The 22,992-nt window shown below is 36.8% G+C and overlaps 1 protein-coding gene across 1 annotated transcript in view; it reads left to right on the forward strand.

The window, feature by feature from the left end:
• Positions 1–22,992, forward strand: part of RBM41 (RNA binding motif protein 41) — a 69,596-nt gene that overhangs the window by 21,298 nt on the left and 25,306 nt on the right. The window contains exon 6 of the mRNA XM_060138127.1: positions 19,664–20,067. Coding sequence (XP_059994110.1) covers positions 19,664–20,067 — 404 coding nt within the window. The remainder of the gene's footprint in view (positions 1–19,663; positions 20,068–22,992) is intronic.

A 22,992-nucleotide genomic window follows, 5' to 3' on the forward strand; every position in this document is an offset into this window, starting at 1 on the left:
GTAGGCATTCCCATTCTGAAAGGGCAAAAAGGAAGGAATAAAGGGGTTACTGTTCTAAAGCGAGTTAGCAGCCCAGCAGGGCAAATTCCATTAGATTTCAAGACCTAAGAGTAATGCTCTGGCTTCAACGCTCTGTCTTCTGACGCCAGGGATAGCCTTGCTCTCTGGGTCCTCTGGGACAGCCCTACCATCTTAGCCTACCAGGGCAGCTGCAGCCCCACCCTCTCTGGCTTTTGCACTTGTGACTTCATTTTACCTTCCTTCATTTTACTCTGTCTCTGTCACTTTTACATCAGGCTGGCACTGTTTCTGCTGGTATAAAATCCTTAAAAACCTTGTCAGTCTCTTGTGTATGTCAAGAGATCCACACGGTTAGATATGAGGATTCTTCACAGATCCTTTCTGGATAACCCCTTGTCTATTCCTGGCTTCTGAGGTGGTTGATTTGATCCATGCATCACACACCTAATCTCTTCAGTGAAAGTTTGTCCAGCCACACCATTGGCCCTTTTTCCAGAGCATGCTGTCTAGGTAGGCTGAGAATTCTCCAGATCATCAAGTGCTGATTCCTTTTTAAGCAGATATTTACTCAATTTAACTCTCTCCTCTCTCATTTTATTATAAGCATCAGTGAGAAACCTGGCTACATCTTTCACACTTTGCTTGGAAATCTCCTCAGCTAAATATCCAAGTTCATCATTTATAAGTTACACTTTCGACCCAACAGCAGAACTCAATTCAGCCAAGTTTCTGCCACTTTATGATAAAGATTGCCTTTCTTACAGTGTCTAATAACATGTTCATCATTTCCTTCTAAGGCCTCACCAGAAGCACTTTTAATGTTCATATCTCTACCAGCATTTTGTTCATGATGATATATGTATTCTCTGAGATGATAGAAGCTTTCTCTACTGTCCTCTTTACTTCCTTCTGAGCAGTCACCAGAACTGCTATTAACATTCATATTTCTGGGAGGGGGAAAGGTAAGCTGGGACGAAGTAAGAGAGTGGCATGGACATATATACATTACCAAATGTAAAATAGATAGCTAGTGGGAAGCAGTCACATACCACAGGGAGATCAGCTCGGTGCTTTGTGACCACCTAGAGGGGTGGGATAGGGAGGGTGGGAGGGAGACGCAAGAGGGAGGAGATATGAGGATATATGTATACATATAGCTGATTCACTTTGTTATACAGCAGAAACTAACACACCACTGTAAAGCAATTATACTCCAATAAAGATGTTAAAAAAAATCTCAAGAAAAAAAATTCATATTTCTACCAATGGTCTCTTCAAGGTAACTAGTCTTTTGCTATCAAGCACCTCAAATTCTTCTAGCCTCTATCCATTACCCAATTCCAAAACCACTTCTACAGTTTTAGGTGTTAGTTTCCCAGGGCTGCTGTAACAAAAAACCACAAACTGGATGGCTTAAAGCAACAGAAATTTATTCTTTCACAGTTCTGGAGGCTAGTTCAAATCAAGGTGTTGGCAAGGCTGTGAGGATGAATCTGTTCCATGCCTCTCTGCTAGCTTCTAGTGGTTGCTGGCAGTCCTTGGCTTATAGATGTTTCACTCCAGTCTCTGCTCCTATCATCATATGATATTCTCCCTGTGTGTCTGTGTCTCTGAGTCTTCACATGGTCTTCTTAAAAGGACACCAGTCATTGGATTTAGGGCCCACTCTAATCCAGTATGACCTCGTCTTACCTAATTATATATGCAAATGCTCTATTTCTAAATAAGATTACATTCTGACGTCCTGGGTGGACATAAATTTGGAAGGGATAATGAAAAGGATCATGACAAAGAGTACTTAAAACATATGTTCAGTCAGATCAATAAATAAAACCTTGCTAATACTCCAAGGGTCGCCATATGCCCTTCAGAAATCACAATCCCTGTTAATTTTACTTACCCCTATGCTATAATCACACAACGCATTGTTACTATTATTATTTTGAACACTTATTGTTTAGATCAACTAAGAAAATGAAAAATAATATTTGATTTTACCTTATATTATTGCTTATTTAATACTCTTCCTTTCTTTATGTAGATCTAAGTTTTGCCCCTATATTATATTCCTTCTCCCCAAAGAACTTCTTTTAACATTTCTTGCAGAGTAAGTTGTTTTTGTTTGTCTGAGAAAATCTTTATTTCTCCTACACTTTTGAGGGATAATTTTTGCTGGATATAGACTTCTACACACCACTATGTATAACAACAAGGATTTACTATATAGCACAGGGAGCTATATTCAATATCTTGTAATAACCAATAATGAAAAAGAATCTGAAGCTATATACCTGAAACTAACACAATATTGTAAATCAACTATAGTTAAATAAAAAAATTGTAACTATGAAAAAAAATGATATCACAACCCCCTGCCCATCAGGTATAACCAGTGTCCAGACTTGTGATGGTAATTTCTATGTATTTCTTTGTATTTTTACCACCCATACGTACAGCACTAAACCGTGTTCAGTTTTACCAGTTTTTAAGCACTATACCAATGAATTTTACAATATGTATTCTATTGGGTCTTTCTTTCTACTTAACATTATATTTTTGAGATTTATTCATATTGAAATGTGTAGCCATAGTTCATTCCTCTTCATTGCAGTATAGTATTCCTTTATCTGAACATACCAACCTTTATCCATTCTACTGTGGTTGGACACGTGAGTTGTTTCCATTTGTGTGGGTATAAGTATCAGTGCTGCTACTGTGATCATTCTTGTACATGGATCCTGGGACACATGTGCAAGAGTTTCTCAGGGTCTAGGAGTGGAATTGAGGGGTGAAGAGTTCACACATCTTCAGCTTTAATAGATGTAAACTCTCTTTACATCTATTAAAGGGATTGTCCCAAGTTAAAATTCCACCAACCATGTGTGAAGGTTCAGGTTGCTCCATATCCTTGTCCATGCTGCATATTGTCAGACTCTAATCTGATGGGTATTTGCTTATATTTCATTGTATTCTTCTTCCCTTTCTTAATAATTAGCATTCATTTATATTGCTTTTTATTTTCTTAGTCTTTAGTAAAGTGTTATTTTCCATGCCTTCTATTTTTAAAATTTCAAACATGGAGAAAAATTGAAAGAATAGTACATCCATACCCCTCACCGACATTCAACAACTGTTGACATTTTGCAACATTTGCTTTACATCTCTTTTCATCTACATGAGAATGGTTTGTGTGTGTGTGTTTGTGTGTGTGCATGGTTTATCACTAAACTGTTTGAAAGTAAGAGACATTAAGAAGTTTTACTCCTAAATACTTGATTATGTATCTCCTAAGAATACAAAATGTCTCCTATATTATCACAGTATTATGATCTTAAGATATTTAATATTATCACACTAATATTATCTAACATAGAGTTTGTAATTAGATTTCTCAATTTTAAATCCAGGATGCAATCAGGCATCACACATTGCATTTACTTTGCTTTAGAATAGTTCTGTTGACTCTGCATGTGTGTGTGTGTGTGCATGCGTGTGTGCGTGCACCTGCACATATCTGTCTGTGTGTCTGATTTTCAGAACATTGATATTTTTCAGGAGTCCAGGTCTATGTTGTTTGTTTCATTGTGATTTTAATTTCATTTTCTTGATGAGGTTGGAAACCTTCTCAGACATTTATTGACCATTTGGATAGCCTCCTTTGTGAAATGGCCGTTCAATTCTTTTGCCCTTTTAGCAAATGTAGAAATGTCTGTTTCCTGCATGAATGTCTTTCCATCTGTTTTTATCTGTGTCCAGATGCAGTCTTGTTTCAGAGGTCACTCTAGGTATGCATCAAAGCAGTAGTTCAGCCCCAAAGCCCTATGGTAGATATGGCAGATCTCAATGATAACTACTTACCTTCAGTACTGCTACAGAGAAGAGGGAGGTAGAAAAGTGTTGTGATTATATGTCATGAATAGTCTTATCTCCAAACTTCATCTCTAATCTTACATGCATTTCTTATAAATTTAAAAAAGTTCTTTATCATTGTGGATACTTGCTCTTTGTTGGTTATATGTGTTGAAATTGTCTATTCCCATTCTTTGGCTTATCATTTCACTGCCTTTATGGTTTCTTTTCATGAATAAAAGTTCTTTTTTTTTTCCTCCCGGTACACGGGCCTCTCACTGTTGTGGCCTCTCCCGTTGCGGAGCACAGCCTCCGGACGCGCAGGCTCAGTGACCATGGCTCACAGGCCCAGCCGCTCCGCGGCATGTGGGATCTTCCCAGACCGGGGCACGAACCCAGGTCCCCTGCATCAGCAGGCGGACTCTCAACCACTGCGCCACCAGGGAAGCCCTTTCATGTGATTTTGATTGAGATTCCATCAAGGAAATCAGTTAAGGACAATTGACTTGTTTATAGTATGAATCTTCAAATCTTGGAATGTAAATATGGTATATATTTTCATTCATTTAATTGTTCTTTAATGTATATTTTCTGTTTTCTATTCTAACATTTTGTGAAACTGAATAGGTTTTTTTCTTAATTTTTAAACAGCTTTATTAGGTATATAATTTACATATAATGAAATTCACCTATTGTGTTCAATTAGGTGCATTTTACTAAATTTATTGAATTATCAATCATTACTACATCCAATTTTAGGACTTTTCCATGACTGCAAATTCCCTTGAACCCATTTGTGGTAAATTACTCCCATGTCTACCCTAAACCTTTGTCTCTACAAATTTGTCATTTCTAGATATTTCATATAAATAGAATCTTATAATATATGATCTTTGAAATTTTGCTTCTTTCAGGTAGCATGATGTTTTTGAAGTTTGCTCATGTTGTAGCATGTATCAGCAATTCATTCCTTTTTGTTGCTAAATAGTTTTCCGTTGTATAGATATACCACATTTTGTTTATCCCTTTACCACTTGATGACACTGGGTTGTTTCCACTTTGGGGCTGTTATGAACAATGCTGTAAACATTCATGTCCAGGTTTTTGTGTGGATATGTTTTCATTTCTCTTGAGTGAATAGAATTTCTGGGTCATACAGTAACTCTATGTATAAACTTTTGAGGAACTGCCAAACTGTTTTCCAATGTTTCCAACTGTTTTCCAAGTAAAATGGAGGCACCATTTTACTTTCTCATCAGAGATGTATGAGCGTTCCTACTTCTCTACATCCTTGCTAACACTTACTATTGCATATTTTTTTATTCAGCTATTCTTGTGGGTGTGTACTGTTATCTGATTGTAGTTTTAATTTAAATTTCTGTAGTAACAAATAATCTTGATACTTTTTCAAGTGTTTATGAGCCATTCATATGTCTTTTTTTGATGAAATGTCTATTCAGATCTTTTACCCAGTTTTTGATTGGGTTGTTTGTTTTCTTAGTATTGAGTGGTAAGTGTTCTTTATGTATTCTGAATACAAGTCCTTTACAAGATATATGCTTTGCAATTATTTTCTTCTAGTCTGTTTCTTTTTGTTTTCTTAATGGTGTTTTTTGAAGCACAAAAGTTTTTAATTTTAATGAAGTTCAATTTATTAATTTGTTCTTTTATGACTTGTGCTTTTGGTATCATATCTAAGAAATCTTTGCTTAATTCAAGGTCAGAAAGATATTCTCCTATGTTTTCTTCTAGAATAGTTTTAGCCTTTACAATTATATTTATTATTAATTTTGAGTTAATTTTTCTGTGTGAGATAAGGAATCAAAATTCATATTTTTGTATGTGGATGTCCAATTGTCCCAGCATTGTTAATTGTAAAGATTATTATTTCCCCATTGAATTTTCTTGGCACTTTTGTAGAAAAATCAGTTGATCACAAATGTTAGTGTTTATTTCTGGACACTCATGTTGATTCCATTGATCTATATGCGTACACTGTATATATGCCTATCCTTATGCTCTGAATCTCTTTACCTTTATAGTAAGTTTCAAAATCAGATAGTGTAACTCCTCCAATTTTGTTCCTTTTTCTCAAAATTGCTTTGGTTATTCTAGTTCCTTTGTATTTCCATGTAAATTTTAGAAGCAGCTTGTCAACTTTTTTACAAAAAAAGCCTGCTGGAATTTTATACAGATTGTGTTGAATCTGTAATTCAATTTGGGGAAATTGCTGTTTTAATAATATTGAATATTCTAATCCATGAATATGGAATGCATCTTCCTTTATTTTGATTTTCTATGATTTATTTCAGCAATGTTTTGAATTTTTCAGATTATATATACTTCTTTTACTAAGTTCTAAATATTTTATTCATTTTGAGGATATTATGAATAGAATTTTTCTTATTTCATTTTCTGGTTGTTACATGTAAATATATAGGAATACAGTTGTATATCCATCTTGTATTCTGTGACTAAACTCTTTTATTAGCTATAGTAGTTCAGTGCATACCTTAGGATTTTCTACATAGACAATCATGTTGCCTATGAATAAAGACAGTTATTTTTTCCTTTCCTATCTGGTTCCCAGTCTAAGGGGGAAAACATTCAGTTTTTAACCATTAACTATGATCTTACCTCTAGGGTTTTTGTGCATGCTCTTTAGCAGTATATTACTTTCTTATGGGTACTGTAATTACCATAAATTTAATGGCTTAAAGCAACACAGAATTTTTCTCTTACAGTTCTAGAGGTCAAAAGTCCTAAAATCAAGATGTCCACAGGGCTGCATTTCTTCTGGGGTTCTCTAGGAGAGCCTTTTCCAGCTTCTGGAATCCACCTGCATTGCTTGGTTAATGGCCCCTTCCTCACATTACTCCAACCTCTACTTCCATCCTACCTCTCCTACTGTTTCTGACTCTTCTTCCTCCTTCTTATAAGGACCCTTGTAAATTACATTGGGATCACCTGCATAATCAGTGACTTAATCACATCTGCAGAGTTCCTTTTACCATGAGACATTTTCACAGATCCTAGGGTGTAGGATGCAGGCATCTTTGGTGCCTACCACGTGCACGTAGAGGACGTTCCCTTCTATTCCTAATTATTTGAGGATTTTTTGAAAATCATGAATGGGTGTTGGATTTTTTGTACTACTTTTTCTGCACCTACTGTAGTGAGCATGTGGTTTAAAGTTTTAATCTGTTAACATGACATATTTTACTAATTGATTTTTAGATGTGAAAACAATCTTTCATTCCTGGGATAAATACACTTATAAGTGTATCATGATAATCATTTTTATATGTTGCTGGATTAAGCTTGCTAATATTTTGTTAAGGATTTTTCTGTCTGTTTTCATGAGGGATATTGGTCTGTGGTTTTCTTTTCTTGTGATGTCTTTCCTTAGCTTTGGTTTCGGTGTAATAATGACATAGTAGAATAAGTTGGAAAATATTCCCTCCTCCTTTATTTTCTGAAAGTGTTTGTGCAGGGTCGATATTATTTCTTAAATATTTGATAGAATTCACAAATGAAACCATCCGTACCTGGACTTTTCTTTGTGAGCAGTTTGTTGATTACTAATTCAGCCTGTATATCTTATAGGTTTTTCAGCTGTTCTTCTTGAGACTGCTTTGTTAATTTATATCTTCCTTTGAATTTGTTCATTCATCTAAGCTTTCTCATTTGTTGGCCTAAAGTTATAATTAATGTTCCCTTTTAATCATTTCCATTTCTATAGGGTCAGTAATGATGCCTCCCTTTTAATTATTGACTTTAGTCATTTTTGTCTTCTCTCTTATTTTCTTGGTTGGTCTAGCTAAGGGTTTGCCATTTTGTTAATCTTTTCAAAGAACCAGCTTTTGGTTTCATTGATTTTTCTCTACTTTTAATGTTTTGTGTTGCACTGATTCCCTAATCTTTATTATTTCCTTCCTACTCCTTTGTATTTAGTTCGCTCTTTTTCTACTTTCCTAAGTTGGAAGCTCAGATTATAGATTTGAAAACATTCTTTACTGATATAAGTGTTTAAAGCTTTGTACATTGTTTTTTGTTTGTTTCTTTTTGTTTTTTGTTTTTGGCCAGTGACAACATCATGCACAGAGTGCATGATGCATTTTATTTTTTTTTATTTATATTTGTTTACATCTTTATTGGAGTATAATTGCTTTACAATGGTGTGTTAGTTTCTGCTTTATAAAAAAGTGAATCAGTTATACATATACATATGTTCCCATATCTCTTCCCTCTTGCATCTCCCTCCCTCCCACCCTCCCTATCCCACCCCTCCAGGCGGTCACAAAGCACCGAGCTGATCTCCCTATGCTATGCGGCTGCTTCCCACTAGCTATCTACCTTACGTTTGGTAGTGTATATATATCCATGCCTCTCTCTCGCCTTGTCACATTGTACCCTTCCCCCTCTGTGTATCCTCAAGTCCATTCTCTAGTAGGTCTGTGCCTTTATTCCTGTCTTACCCCTAGGTTCTTCATGACATTTTTTAAAATTCTATATATATGTGTTAGCATATGGTATTTGTCTCTCTTTCTGACTTACTTCACTCTGTATGACAGACTCTAGGTCTATCCACCTCATTACAAATGGCTCAATTTTGTTTCTTTTTATGGCTGAGTAATATTCCATTGTATATATGTGCCACATCTTCTTTATCCATTCATCCGATGATGGACACTTAGGTTGTTTCCATCTCCAGGCTATTGTAAATAGAGCTGCAATGAACATTTTGGTGCATGACTCTTTTTGAATTATGGTTTTCTCAGGATATATGCCCAGTAGTGGGATTGCTGGGTCATATGGTAGTTCTATTTTTAGTTTTTTAAGGAACCTCCATACTGTTCTCCACAGTGGCTATATCAATTTACATTCCCACCAACAGTGCAAGAGGGTTTCCTTTTCTCCACACCCTCTCCAGCATTTATTGTTTCTAGATTTTTTGATGATGGCCATTCTGACTGGTGTGAGATGATATCTCATTGTAGTTTTGATTTGCATTTCTCTAATGATTAATGATGTTGAGCATTCTTTCATGTGTTTGTTGGCAGTCTGTATATCTTCTTTGGAGAAATGTCTGTTTAGGTCTTCTGCCCACTTTTGGATTGGGTTGTTTGTTTTTTTGTTATTGAGCTGCATGAGCTGCTTAAAAATTTTGGAGATTAATCCTTTGTCAGTTGCTTCATTTGCAAATATTTTCTCCCATTCTGAGGGTTGTCTTTTGGTCTTGTTTATGGTTTCCTTTGCTGTGCAAAAGCTTTGCAGTTTCATTAGGTCCCATTTGTTTATTTTTGTTTTTATTTCCATTTCTCTAGGAGGTGGGTCAAAAAGGATCTTGCTGTGATTTATGTCATAGAGTGTTCTGCCTATGTTTTCCTCTAAGAGTTTGATAGTTTCTGGCCTTACATTTAGGTCTTTAATCCATTTTGAACTCCTTTTTCTGTATGGTGTTAGGGAGTGATCTAATCTCATACTTTTACATGTACTGGTCTAGTTTTCCCAGCACCACTTACTGAAGAGGCTGTCCTTTTCCACTGTACATTCCTGCATCCTTTATCAAAAATAAGGTGACCATATGTGCGTGGGTTTATCTCCGGGCTTTCTATCCTATTCCATTGAGCTATCTTTCTTTTTTTGTGCCAGTACCATACTGTCTTGATTACTGCAGCTTTGTAGTATAGTCTGAAGTCAGGGATCCTGATTCCTCCAGCTCCGTTTTTTGTTCTCAAGATTGTTTTGGCTATTCGGGGTCTTTTGTGTTTCCATACAAATTGTGAAATTTTTGTTCTAGTTCTGTGAAAAATACCAGTGGTAGTTTGATAGGGATTGCACTGAATCTGTAGATTGCTTTGGGTAGTAGAGTCATTTTCACAATGTTGATTCTTCCAATCCAAGAACATGGTATATCTCTCCATCTATTTGTATTATCTTTAATTTCTTTCATCAGTGTCTTATAATTTTCTGCATACAGGTCTTTTGTCTCCTTAGGTAGGTTTATTCCTAGATATTTTATTCTTTTTGTTGCAGTGGTAAATGGGAGTGTTTTCTTGATTTCACTTTCAGATATTTCATCATTAGTGTATAGGAATGCCAGAGATTTCTGTGCATTAATTTTGTATTCTGAACTTTACCAAATTCATTGATTAGCTCTAGTAGTTTTCTGGTAGCATCTTTAGGATTCTCTATGTATAGTATCATGTCATCTGCAAACAGTGACAGCTTTACTTCTTCTTTTCCGATTTGGATTCCTTTTATTTCCTTTTCTTCTCTGATTGCTGTGGCTGAAACTTCCAAAATTTTGAATAAGAGTGGTGAGAGTGGGCCACCTTGTCTTGTTCCTGATCTTAGTGGAAATGCTTTCAGATTTTCACCATTGAGGACGATGTTGGCTGTGGGTTTCTCATACATGTCCTTTATTATGTTGAGGAAAGTTCCCTCTATGCCTACTTTCTGCAGGGTTTTTATCATAAATGGGTGTTGAATTTTGTTGAAAGCTTTCTCTGCATCTATTGAGATGATCATATGGTTTTTCTCCTTCAGTTTGTTAATATGATTTATTACATTGATTGATTTGCATATATTAAAGAATCCTTGCATTCCTGGAATAAACCCCACTTGATCATGGTGTGTGATCCTTTTAATGTGCTGTTGGATTCTGTTTGCTAGTATTTTGTTGAGGATCTTTGCGTCTATGTTCATCAGTGATATTGGCCTGTAGTTTTCTTTCTTTGTGACATCCTTGTCTGGTTTTGGTATCAACGTGATGGTGGCCTCGTAGAATGAGTTTGGGAGTGTTCCTCCCTCTGCTATATTTTGGAAGAGTTTGAGAAGGATAGGTGTTAGCTCTTCTGTAAATGTTTGACAGAATTCGCCTGTGAAGCCATCTGGTCCTGGGCTTTTGTTTGTTGGAAGATTTTTAATCACAGTTTCAATTTCAGTGCTTGTGATTGGTCTGTTCATATTTTCTGTTTCTTCCTGATTCAGTCTTGGCAGGTTGTGCATTTCTAAGAATTTGTCCATTTCTTCCAGGTTGTCCATTTTATTGGCATAGAGTTGCTTGTAGTAATCTCTCATGATCTTTTGTATTTCTGCAGTGTCACTTGTTACTTCTCCTTTTTCATTTCTAATTCTGTTGATTTCAGTGTTCTCCCTTTTTTTCTTGATGAGTCTGGCTAATGGTTTATCAATTTTGTTTATCTTCTCAAAGAACCAGCTTTCAGTTTTATCGATCTTTGCTATTGTTTCCTTCATTTCTTTTTCATTTATTTCTGATCTGATTTTTATGATTTCTTTCCTTCTGCTAACTTAGGGTTTTTTTTTGTCCTCCTCTCTCTAATTGCTTTAGGTGCAAGGTTAGGTTGTTTATTCGAGATGTTTCCTGTTTCTTAAGGTAGGATGGTATTGCTATAAACTTCCCTCTTAGAGCTGCTTTTGCTGCATCCCATAGATTTTTGGGTTGTCGTGTCTCCATTGTCATTTGTTTCTAGGTATTTTTTGATTTCCTCTTTGATTTCTTCAGTGATCACTTCGTTATTAAGTAGTGTATTGTTTAGCCTCCATGTGTTTGTAGTTTTTACAGATCTTTTCCTGTAATTGATATCTAGTCTCATAGCGTTGTGGTTGGAAAAGATACTTGATACAATTTCAATTTTCTTAAATTTACCAAGGCTTGATTTGTGACCCAAGATACGATCTATCCTGGGGAATGTTCCATGAGCACTTGAGATAAATGTGTATTCTGTTGTTTTTGGATGGAAAGTCCTATAAATATCAATTAAGTCCGTCTTGTTTAATGTATCATTTAAAGCTTGTGTTTCCTTATTTATTTTCATTTTGGATGATCTGTCCATTGGTGAAAGTGGGGTGTTAAAGTCCCCTACTATGAATGTGTTACTGTCAATTTCCCCTTTTATGGCTGTTAGTATTTGCCTTATGTATCGAGGTGCTCCTATGTTGGGTGCATAAATGTTTACAATTGTTATATCTTCTTCTTGGATCAATCCCTTGATCATTATGTAGTGTCCTTCTTTGTCTCTTCTTATAGTCTTTATTTTAAAGTCTATTTTGTCTGATATGAGAATTGCTACTCCAGCTTTCTTTTGGTTTCCATTTGCATGGAATATCTTTTTCCATCCCCTTACTTTCAGTCTGTATGTGTCTCTAGATCTGAAGTGGGTCTCTCGTAGACAGCAAATATATGGGTCTTGTTTTTGTATCCATTCAGCCAATCTGTGTCTTTTGGTGAGAGCATTTAGTCCGTTTACATTTAAGGTAATTATTGATATGTATGTTCCTATTCCCATTTTCTTAATTGTTTTGGGTTCGTTATTGTAGGTCTTTTCCTTCTCTTGTGTTTCTTGCCTAGAGAAGTTCCTTTAGCATTTGTTGTAAAGCTGGTTTGGTGGTGCTGAACTCTCTCAGCTTTTGCTTGTCTGTAAAGGTTTTAATTTCTCCATCAAATCTGAATGAGATCCTTGCTGGGTAGAGTAATCTTGGTTGCAGGTTTTTCTCTTTCATCACTTTAAATATGTCCTGCCAGTCCCTTATGGCTTGCAGAGTTTCTGCTGAAAGATCAGCTGTTAACCTTATGGGGATTCCCTTGTGTGTTATTTTTCTCTTGCTGCTTTTAATCTGTTTTCTTTATATTTAATTTTTGACAGTTTGATTAATATGTGTCTTGGCGTATTTCTCCTTGGATTTATCCTGTATGGGACTCTCTGTGCTTCCTGGACTTGATTAACTATTTCCTTTCCCATATTAGGGAAGTTTTCAACTATAATCTCTTCAAATATTTTCTCAGTCCCTTTCTTTTTCTCTTCTTCTTCTGGAACCCCTATAATTCAAATGTTGGTGCGTTTAATGTTGTCCCAGAGGTCTCTGAGACTGTTCTCAGTTCTTTTCTTTTTTTTTTTTTTGCTTTATTCTGCTCTGCAGTAGTTATTTCCACTATTTTATCTTCCAGGTCACTTATCCGTTGTTCTGCCTCAGTTATTCTGCTATTGATCCCATCTAGAGTATTTTTAATTTCATTTATTGTGTTGTTCATCGTTGTTTGTTTCATCTTTAGTTCTTCTAGGTCCTTGTTAAATGTTTCTTGCATTTTGTCTATTCTGTTTCCAAGATTTTGGATCATCCTTACTATCATTATTCTGAATTCTTTTTCAGGTAGACTGCCTATTTCCTCTTCATTTGTTAGGTCTGGTGGGTTTTTATCTTGCTCCTTCATCTGCTGCGTGTTTTTCTGTCTTCTCATTTTGCCTATCTTACTGTGTGTGGGGTCTCCTTTTTGCAGGCTGCAGGTTCGTAGTTCCCGTTGTTTTTGGTGTCTGTCCCCAGTGGCTAAGGTTGGTTCAGTGGGTTGTGTAGGCTTCCTGGTGGAGGGGACTAGTGCCTGTGTTCTGGTGGATGAGGCTGGATCTTGTCTTTCTGGTGGGCAGGTCCACGCCTGGTGGTGTGTTTTGGGGTGTCTGTGGACTTATTATGATTTTAGGCAGCCTCTCTGCTAATGGGTGAGGTTGTGTTCCCATCTTGCTAGTTGTTTGGGATAGGGTGTCCAGCCCTGTAGCTTGCTGGTCGTTGAGTGAAGCTGGGTGCTGGTGTTGAGATGGAGATCTCTGGGAGGTTTTCGCCGTTTGATATTATGTGGAGCTGGGAGGTCTCTTGTGGACCAGGGTTCTGAATTTGGCTCTCCCACCTCAGAGGCACAGTGCTGACTCCTGGCTGCAGCACCAAGAGCCTTTCATCCACACGGCTCAGAATAAAAGGGAGAAAAAGTAGAAAGAAAGAATTAGTAGAAGAAGAAAAAAAGAAAGAGAAAGAAAGAAAGAAAGAAAAAAAAAAGGAGGGAGGGAGGAAGGAAAAGAAGAAAGAAAGAAAATAAAGTAAAATAAAATAAAGTAATATAAAATATAATAGTTATTAAAATAAAAAAGTAATTATTAAGAAAAAAAACGGACGGATAGAACCCTAGGACAAATGGTGGAAGCAAAGCTATACAGACAAAATCTCACACAGAAGCATACACTTACACACTCACAAAAAGAGGAAAAGGGGAAAAAAATCATAAATCTTGCTCTCAAAGTCCACCTCCTCAATTTGGGATGATTCGTTGTCTAAAGGAGGGAAGGAAGGAAAGAAAGAAAGAAAGAAGATAAAGTAAAATAAAATAAAGTTATTAAAATAAAAAATAATTATTAAGAAAAGAATTTAAAAAAAAACCAAAAACAGACAGACAGAACCCTAGGACAAATGGTGGAAGCAAAGCTATACAAGAGAAAATCTCACACAGAAGCATACACATACACACTCACAAAAAGAGGAAAAGGGGAAAAAATCATAAATCTTGCTCTGAACGTCCACCTCCTCAATTTGGGATGATTCGTTGTTTATTCATATATTCCACAGATGCAGGGTACATCAAGTTGATTGTGGAGCTTTAATCCACTGCTCCTGAGGCTGCTGGGAGAGATTTCCCTTTCTCTTCTTTGTTCTCACAGCTCCGAGGGCTCAGCTTTGGATTTGGCCCCGCCTCTGCGTGTAGGTCGCCGGAGGGCGACTGTTCTTTGCTCAGACAGGACGGGGTTTAAGGAGCCGCTGATTCAGGGACTCTGGCTCACTCAGGCTGGGGGGAGGGAGGGGCACAGATGCGGGGCGGGCCTGCGGTGGCAGAGGCCGGCGTGACGTTGCACCAGCCTGAGGCGCGCCATGCGTTCTCCTGGGAGAGTTGTCCCTGGATCCCGGGAACCTGGCAGTTGCGGACTGCAGAGGCTCCCTGGAAGGGGGGGTGTGGATAGTGACCTGTGCTCGCACACAGGCTTCTTGGTGGCGGCACCAGCAGCGTTAGCATCTCATGCCCGTCTCTGGGGTCCGCGCTTTTAGCCACGGCTCATGCCCGTCTCTGGAGCTCCTTTAAGCAGCGCTCTTAATCCCTTCTCCTCGCGCACCAGGAAACAAAGAGGGCGGAAAAAGTCTCTTGCCTCTTCGCAGGTCCAGACTTTTCCCTGGACTCCCTCCCGGCTAGCCGTGGTGCACCAGCCCCTTCAGGCTGTGTTCATTCCGCCAACCCCAGTCCTCTCCCGAGCCTCAGCTCCCAGCCCCGCCCGCCCCGGTGGGTGAGTAGACAAGCCTCTCGGCCTGGTGAGTGCCGGTCGGCACCGATCCTCTGTGTGGGAATCTCTCCGCTTTGCCTTCCGCACCCCTGTTGCCGCACTCTCCTCCGTGGCTCCGAAGCTTCCCCGCTCCGCCACCCGCAGTCTCTGCCCGCGAAGGGGCTTCCTAGTGTGTGGAAACCTTTCCTCCTTCACAGCTCCCTCCCACTGGTGCAGGTCCCGTCCCTATCCTTTTGTCTGTTTTTTCTTTTCTCTTTTACCCTACCCAGGTATGTGGGGGGTTTCTTGCCTTTTGGGAGGTCTGAGGTCTTCTGCCAGCGTTCAGTAGGTGTTCTGTAGGAGTTGTTCCACGTGTAGATGTATTTCTGGTGTATCTGTGGGGAGGAAAGTGATCTCTGCATCTTACTCTTCCGCCATCTTCCCAGAAGCTCCTGTACATTGTTTTATCTGTATCCATAAGTATTATGTTGTGTTTTCATTTTCATTTAGTTCAGAGTATTTTAAAATCTATGGAAGTTCTTTGACCTATGGATTATTTAGAAGTGTGTTGTTTAATTTCCAAATATTTATATTTTCTCAGATTTCTTCTAGCAGTATATCTCTAATGTGATTCCATTATGGTCAGAGAAATACTTTGATTTCAGACGTTAAAATTTTTTTGAAGCATACTCCCACCTTGGAACCCTCACTCCAATATCAGGATGATAGATTACTTCACTTCCTGTAAGGCTTCTCTCAAATGTCACCTTCTCAATGAGACCTACTCAGACCAACAGTAAAATTGCAACCAACACTACCACCACCTTCTAGCCCTTCCAGTTATCCCTTATGCTGCTGTACTTTTTCTTTTTCATAGCACTCATAACCTTCTAGCATACCATATAATTTACTTAGTTCTTTGAAGATAGGGATCTTTGTTTTATTAATGTGTCCCAAGAACCTAGAATACTACCTGGATCATAATAGTCACCGAATAAATATTTTTGAGTATATACATTAGTATATTCATCCACTTGGTCATATGTAACCAAAATTTGTTCACTTTTGTTGTAATATAGGATTTCATTATATAAACTTACTACAATTTTATAATTGATTCTTCTTAGGTGGATACTTATATTTTTGCTAGTTTCAGGCCTGTTATAAATAGTACTGATCTAAATATTCTTATTATTGTATTCTGGTGCACTATGCCCAAATTATTCTAGGGTATATATGTAGGAGTGGAATTGATGGGTCATATTATGAGCATATATTCAGCATTAGTAGGTAATGTCATGGTGATTTGCACTGTGGCTGCACATTCCTACCAGCAATGTATGGGGGCTCCATTTGCTCTACAGCCTCACTGACATGTGGTATTGGTATTCTTTTTTATTTTTTGCCAATATGGTATTCCCTTCTTAATTAGTATTTCCCTGAATTCTAATATTGAGCACTTTTGCATATATTTATTAGCCAGTGTATTTCCTCTTTTGTGAGGCACCTTTTTCTGTCTTTTGCCCATTTTCCTAATGATTGTGTTCTTTTTCAGTTATTTGTATAGCAAATATCTTTTTCCATTCCGTGAGTTTTCTGTTTAGGATATTTTGATGAACAGAAGCTTTTAATTTTAATGTAGTTGAATTTGTCGATATATTCCTTAATGGTTAATGCTTTTTGAGTCTTAAGAAATCCTTCCATAAATATTCTTATACCTTGCTGGTGGAAATGCAGAATAGTACAATTCCTACAGAGTGGAATTTAGCAATGTATAGAAAAATTACATACACATTTGCCTTTTATCTCAGCAGTGCCACTTCTTGGAATCTATTTCAAATATATACTGAGAAAATACAAAATCCTGTATGCAGAAGGCTGTTTGTCAGGGCATTATTCACAATAGCAGAAAAGACTGGAAACAACACCAAGGTGCATCAGTAAGGGAGTAGTTGAATAAACTATTGTACATCCACACAATGAAGTACTATGCAGCTATAAGAAGGAAAGGGAAGAGCTCTATACATTAATATGGAATTATCACCAGGATATATTGCTAAGTGCAAAAAAGTAAATTGTAGAAAGTGAAGTAAGTTACCTTTTACGTAGGACAGGGGGTGTAATGAATTTTATATATATATATATATACACACACACACACATACACACATACACATAAATATGTGTGGTGTGTTTGTGCCTATTTGCTTATATTTCAAAAAATAAACAATGGAACCATAAATCCAAAACCTAATAAAATTATAACTTATGGAGAAGGAAAGGAGTGGGATGAAGGGGACAGAGGTGGAAGTGAGACTTCTGTGAAGGTACTGTATAACACAGTTTTCACTTTAGACCCATGTAAATGTTTTGTGTAGTTTAAAAATTTAATCAAAAGGGAAAAAAGATCAATCCTTAACATTTGTAAACAGCCTGAAGCAAATGAGCCTAACTATGAATAAAGTTGGTAGCATAACCATATAGAGAAAATAATTATTTAAAATAATTTCAAAACAGTATTTGTATATTCCGAATGGGATATATTTTAAGGTCAAAAGTAACTGCAAAGAATTATAAAACTGTATTAAGTAGTTTTGTTGTTGATAGTCATATTAGTATTGTTGATAACCATATTAGTATTGTTACTGACACTTAAAAGTTCTATATATTGTAGGAAAAAGCTAATAAATAATTTTGTTAATATCATTAGGAGCCAATATCTTAAGCACATGTGAAAAGAGATACAAGTCAAAAATCAAGGAGTTTGAGTTAAAACCTTGTAATCTTAAATTTGAAGTGGAAATACCAGTATGAATTTATGATTTATTTTTCGTAAAAATTTTCCTACCTTTGTTCACTGAAAAGGCCTAGAAGCAACAACAACTCAACATTTATGAACAGAACTAGCAACGTATTGTGGTTTCTAAACACTATTTCCCACTAACAGGAGCCAGTGGTCCTTAGAGAAATATTCCAGCTTTGAGTCAAGAAATATGCAAGATGAGCTTAAGACATCTTGCTGTGCCAGAAAACTGGAAAGCAATACAGGAGCCAATTTTAAGGGACTTTCACTAGTCCTGAGTGGGATAATTTGACTACTAAAAAGAATGACTACATTTAATTGAAACACATCAAATATATGAAAATACAGGTCTCACAATTATACTAAAAATAATCATTTTTAACACTTTTAAAGTACCAACTTGGGCTTCCCTGGTGGCGCAGTGGTTGGGAGTCCGCCTGCCGATGCAGGGGGCGCACGCGGGTTCGTGCCCCGGTCCGGGAGGATCCCGGGTGCTGCGGAGCGGCTGGGCCCGTGAGCCGTGGCCGCTGGGCCTGCGCGTCCGGAGCCTGTGCTCTGCGGCGAGAGAGGCCACAGCAATGAGAGGCCCACATACCGCCAAAAAAAAAAAAAAAAAGTACCAACTCATTACTTTTATAGTTGGTAAATAATGGGAGGCAAATCAAGCATTTATCCTGCTTTTGCTGTATGAACTGTATGTAGGGAAACCACATAGTTGATGACGGTAAGTCCATTATAGAATTCCAGATAATAAATACAGAAGAAATAATAGAAATAATAAGTACAAAATAAATAATAGAATTAGGGGAGCCCCGTTTTACAACTCTTAATAAATTAATGGATTTAGGCAATGGTCATCAATAGATACAAAACCCCTTAGGTGAAATGTGAATGGGAAAACTTCATAATGGAAAGATCAGACTAATACCACCTGAATCCACTGATCAATTTTAGCATCACTAGAAAGGGGACCACTAAACATTATGTGCCTTATGACATGATGTAATAGGAAATACACATCTATATAATATAAGGAGGATTCTTGCCTAAAAATATTGAACCCAAATCTAAATCAGCACTATCCAATTCACCTTTCTACAATGATGTAAATGGTCTTTATTCTGCCCATTATGGTATCCACTAGCCACATGTGCTTGTTGAGCATTTGATATTCCTAATTTAACAGAGGAACTGACATTTTAAAAATTAATTTAAATAGACTCATGTGGCTAGTGGCCACATTGAAAGCATAGCTCTAGTTTTAACTGCCAGTTTGTAAGAAATAGAGGGGATTGAGGAACAAGTTAAATAATATGAGGAGCAGCCAGTCAAATTCATTTGTTCTATGAACAAATGATGTGGTTTCTCTATAAATCAATGGGATGGGGAAGAAACAGGTTGGAGGGGTGGGAAAGAAGGGGCACTGTTTGTTTGTTTTTTTAATGAGGCTTAAAAGATATAACAGCCAATGGCTGGTTTAGATCCTAAACCAAGTGTAAAAAGATATCTTTGAGAAAATCAGGGCCATTTGAATATGAACTCAGTAGTAGATAATGCTAAGGAATTATTATTAATTTTGTGAAGTGTGATAATGCCATACTAACGTTTTTCAAATGTCTTTATCAGTTAGATGCATGTACTTGCATGACCCTGAGAGTGAGCACCTCAAATTTTGTACCCCAGGTGCCTCACTTGCCTTACCATAAGCCCAGCCTTGCCCAAGATGCACTGTAATAACATAGCTATATATTATTGTCATTTTTCACAGGTTGTAAACACCTGCCCCAGCAGAGTTTCATTATCTGAGATTCAAATTTTAATTTTTATTAATTTGTCAAAGGTTGTATTGGTAGGCTTTGTAGAACTTCCCTATCTCTTTGTCTTGATCCAGATGAATCCCAAAAGAAGAACAAAGGTGATCCCATGAACAACCTGGAAAATTTTTACCAAGAGATGATAATGAAAAAACGTCTTGAAGAGTTCCAACTAATGAGAGGTGAACCCTTTGCTTCCCACTCACTGGTCTCAGCTACATCAGTGGGAGATAGTGGCACAGCTGAGAACCCGTCATTACTCCAGGACAAGGGAAAACAGGCAGCACAGGGTAAAGGTCCCAGTCTCCATGTGGCAAAAGTTATTGATAATTCACCTGAGCAGTGTTGGACGGGGCCTAAGAAGCTGACGCAGCCAATAGAATTTGTCCCAGAAGATGAGATCCAGAGAAATCGTTTGTCAGAGGAAGAGATCCGAAAAATTCCTATGTTTTCTTCATATAATCCAGGGGAGCCAAACAAGGTATAGGCCAAACCAAGAAAAAAAAATGGGTTTTTTTAATTTACTTCTACCTAAAGTAATACTTTTATATTAGCTTTGATTATACCAAAGAATCATGACATAGGCACAGTGATTGTGTTTTTCCTTGACCTTGACTATTCATTCTCTGCTATATAAGTAGCTCTGACTGTATAAGTAACATATTTCCTTATGATGTTCTTTGTGGTTTTCTAAGGTCTTAAGCTACTCTTAGACTTTTAAAGAAATCTTGATCAGACTCTTGATGGACTCTAGTCCATACCCACTAGAAACCCTCAACTGAAAAAAAGTGACCTCTAATTTCCTAGGCTACTAATAAATCAAGTAGTATTCATAGTACTACCATATCTGGTAGCCATGGTGCCTGGTTGTGAGTAGGGTTTACTATTACCGCATGAGTTTTCTCTTCAGAATGCTCCACCTGGCTTTTATATGACATATGACTTAAGTTGCTGATAGCTAAGCAGCAAAGTGAAAGCACAGGGCCTCTAAACCTTGAGGAATTGGCAAATATCTAAGAAAAGTTGTAAATAATCCTTGTTTTGTTGATCATATCATTATTTCACATTCATGGTATGTGTTACATACAGAATTGAAAATTTCATTATCATGTCACTCAAAGAAGCAACACAAGCCCCTGGAGTATATACTTGATTGTGTCTAATTTAAAAAACAAAACTAAAAAAATAATGTTAGCTTCTGGCTGTCCCTGAATTTTTACAAAGGCATCGTAAGTAAGGAATATTAAAGCAGTTTCCTTTGAATGATTGCATTTCTAATATATTCTTGATGTTCAAGGGTAGCTTGATTTTTATTTATTTTTTATTATGAAATATTACTCATTATAAAAAGTTACAGAGAATAATATAGCAAAAACCTTTGTACCAAGCCAGCCATCTTTATCAATTCTTGCCTTTTTTTTTCTTGGCCATGCCACGCAGCTTGTGGGATTTTAGTTCCCCTGACCAGGGATTGAACCCAGGCCCTTGGCAATGAGAGCGCAGAGTCCTAACCACTGGATCGCCAGGGAATTCTCTATCAATTCTTAACAGTTTCCATATATGCCTAATTAAAAAAAAATAAGGCCTTATGGAGACGCCTGAAGACTTTCGTGTATCCCTCCCCAATCCCATTCCTCTTTCTCCTTTCCAGTGGTAACCACGATCCTGTATTTGCTATTTATTGTTCCCATCCGTGTTTTTATATTTTTACTATATATCTATATATTCATAAACAACATATAGTTTTACATATTTTTTAAATATATAGATGATATCATACTGTACATACCCTTCTACAACTTGCTTTTTTGACTCAATATACATGTTTTTGAAATTTATTTCTAAAGATATAAGGAACTATGTAACGTTCCGTTGTAGAAAGATACTATAATTCATTTATCCATTCTCCTGAAGATTTTTTCTTTTCATTTTTTTCTGTTATAGACAGTTCTGCAGCAAACATTATTGTACATATCTCCTGTTGCATATGTACAGGAGTTTCTCTAGGACAGGTTTTCAAATTTTAATTTACTATTAGTAGGTCACAACCAGCAATTTTTTAAAGAAATGAAATAGAATAGAAAACATCAAAGTGCATTCCATAGAGTAGTAAGGATGATTGTTTCTTGAAGCTTTTGTTTAATATGTGTGTGTGTGATATGTATGTGGGCCAGAATATAAAATGCATTTCTTCCTATACATCTCAGTCAAAAAGGCCAGAAAAATATTGCTCTATTGCAGTGATTCTCAAATGTTAGTGTGCAGCAGAATCACCTGGAAGACTTGTTAAAACACAGATTGCTGGGTTCCGCCCTCAGAATTTTTTGTTCTATACATCTGGAGTAGGGCCTGAGAATTTGCATTTCCAGTTTCCCAGGAGATACTGATGATGTTGCTGGTCTGAGAGTGACATTTTAAGAATCACTGTTCTGTATTACATATCTAGGAGTGGAATTCCTGTGATACAGGGTATGTGTATCTTCACCTCCATGAGCAGGGTTTAAGAAATCTCTTTTACATCTTTGCTAAGACTTTAAAGTTTTTGACTTCTTATTTTTGCCAGTCTAATGTGTTTGAAAGGTATCTCATGGTTTTAATTTGCATGTTCCTGATTTCCAATGAAGTTATGCATGTATTTATACATTCATTAGTCTTTCAGGAACCTTCTATGAATTGCCTGTTCTGTTTCTTTGCCCATTATTTGATTATTTAGTTTTTAATATTATTTATAGATTTTGATTATTTAGTTTTTGATATTATTTATAGATTTTATTTTAAAATTCTGGATACAAACCCTTGCTGCACCTGGTGAGTAGCTTATATTTTTAACATTGTTTCTGATTTCTTTTGTTAAGCAGAAGTCTTTCATTGTAACGTAATTAAATCATCAGTATTTTATTTGATGGTTTGTGCTTTTTGAGACATTTTAAGGAAATCTTTCCCTACAAATCAGTAAGAAAAAGAGAAACAACCCAATAAAAATGGCCAGAATATATGAACAGGCAATTCACAGGGGAGAAAACATGAATGGACAATTAACTTATAAAGTCTCATTAGTAATCAAAGAAATGCAAAATAAACTACAATGAGATACCATTTAACACCCAGGATGTTGGCATACATTTAAAGGCCTGACTGTGCCAAGTATTGGTGAACGTATGGAACAGTAAGAACTCTTAATATACCGCTGGGTGAATACAAATGAGTACAGCCACTTTCAAGAACATTGTGGCAATATCTAGTAAAATGAAAGATGCTCATACACTGTAAGTCAGTAATCCCACTTCTTGGTATCTATCCTAGGGGAACTCTTACACACGCACATTAGATGTTATAAGGATGCTCATAGTAGCATTGTTTATGAACAACATACATGTTCATAAGCAGGAGAATGGATAAAGCATGG

This window comes from Lagenorhynchus albirostris, chromosome X (assembly GCF_949774975.1).
Source record: "Lagenorhynchus albirostris chromosome X, mLagAlb1.1, whole genome shotgun sequence".
NCBI lineage: Eukaryota > Metazoa > Chordata > Mammalia > Artiodactyla > Delphinidae > Lagenorhynchus > Lagenorhynchus albirostris.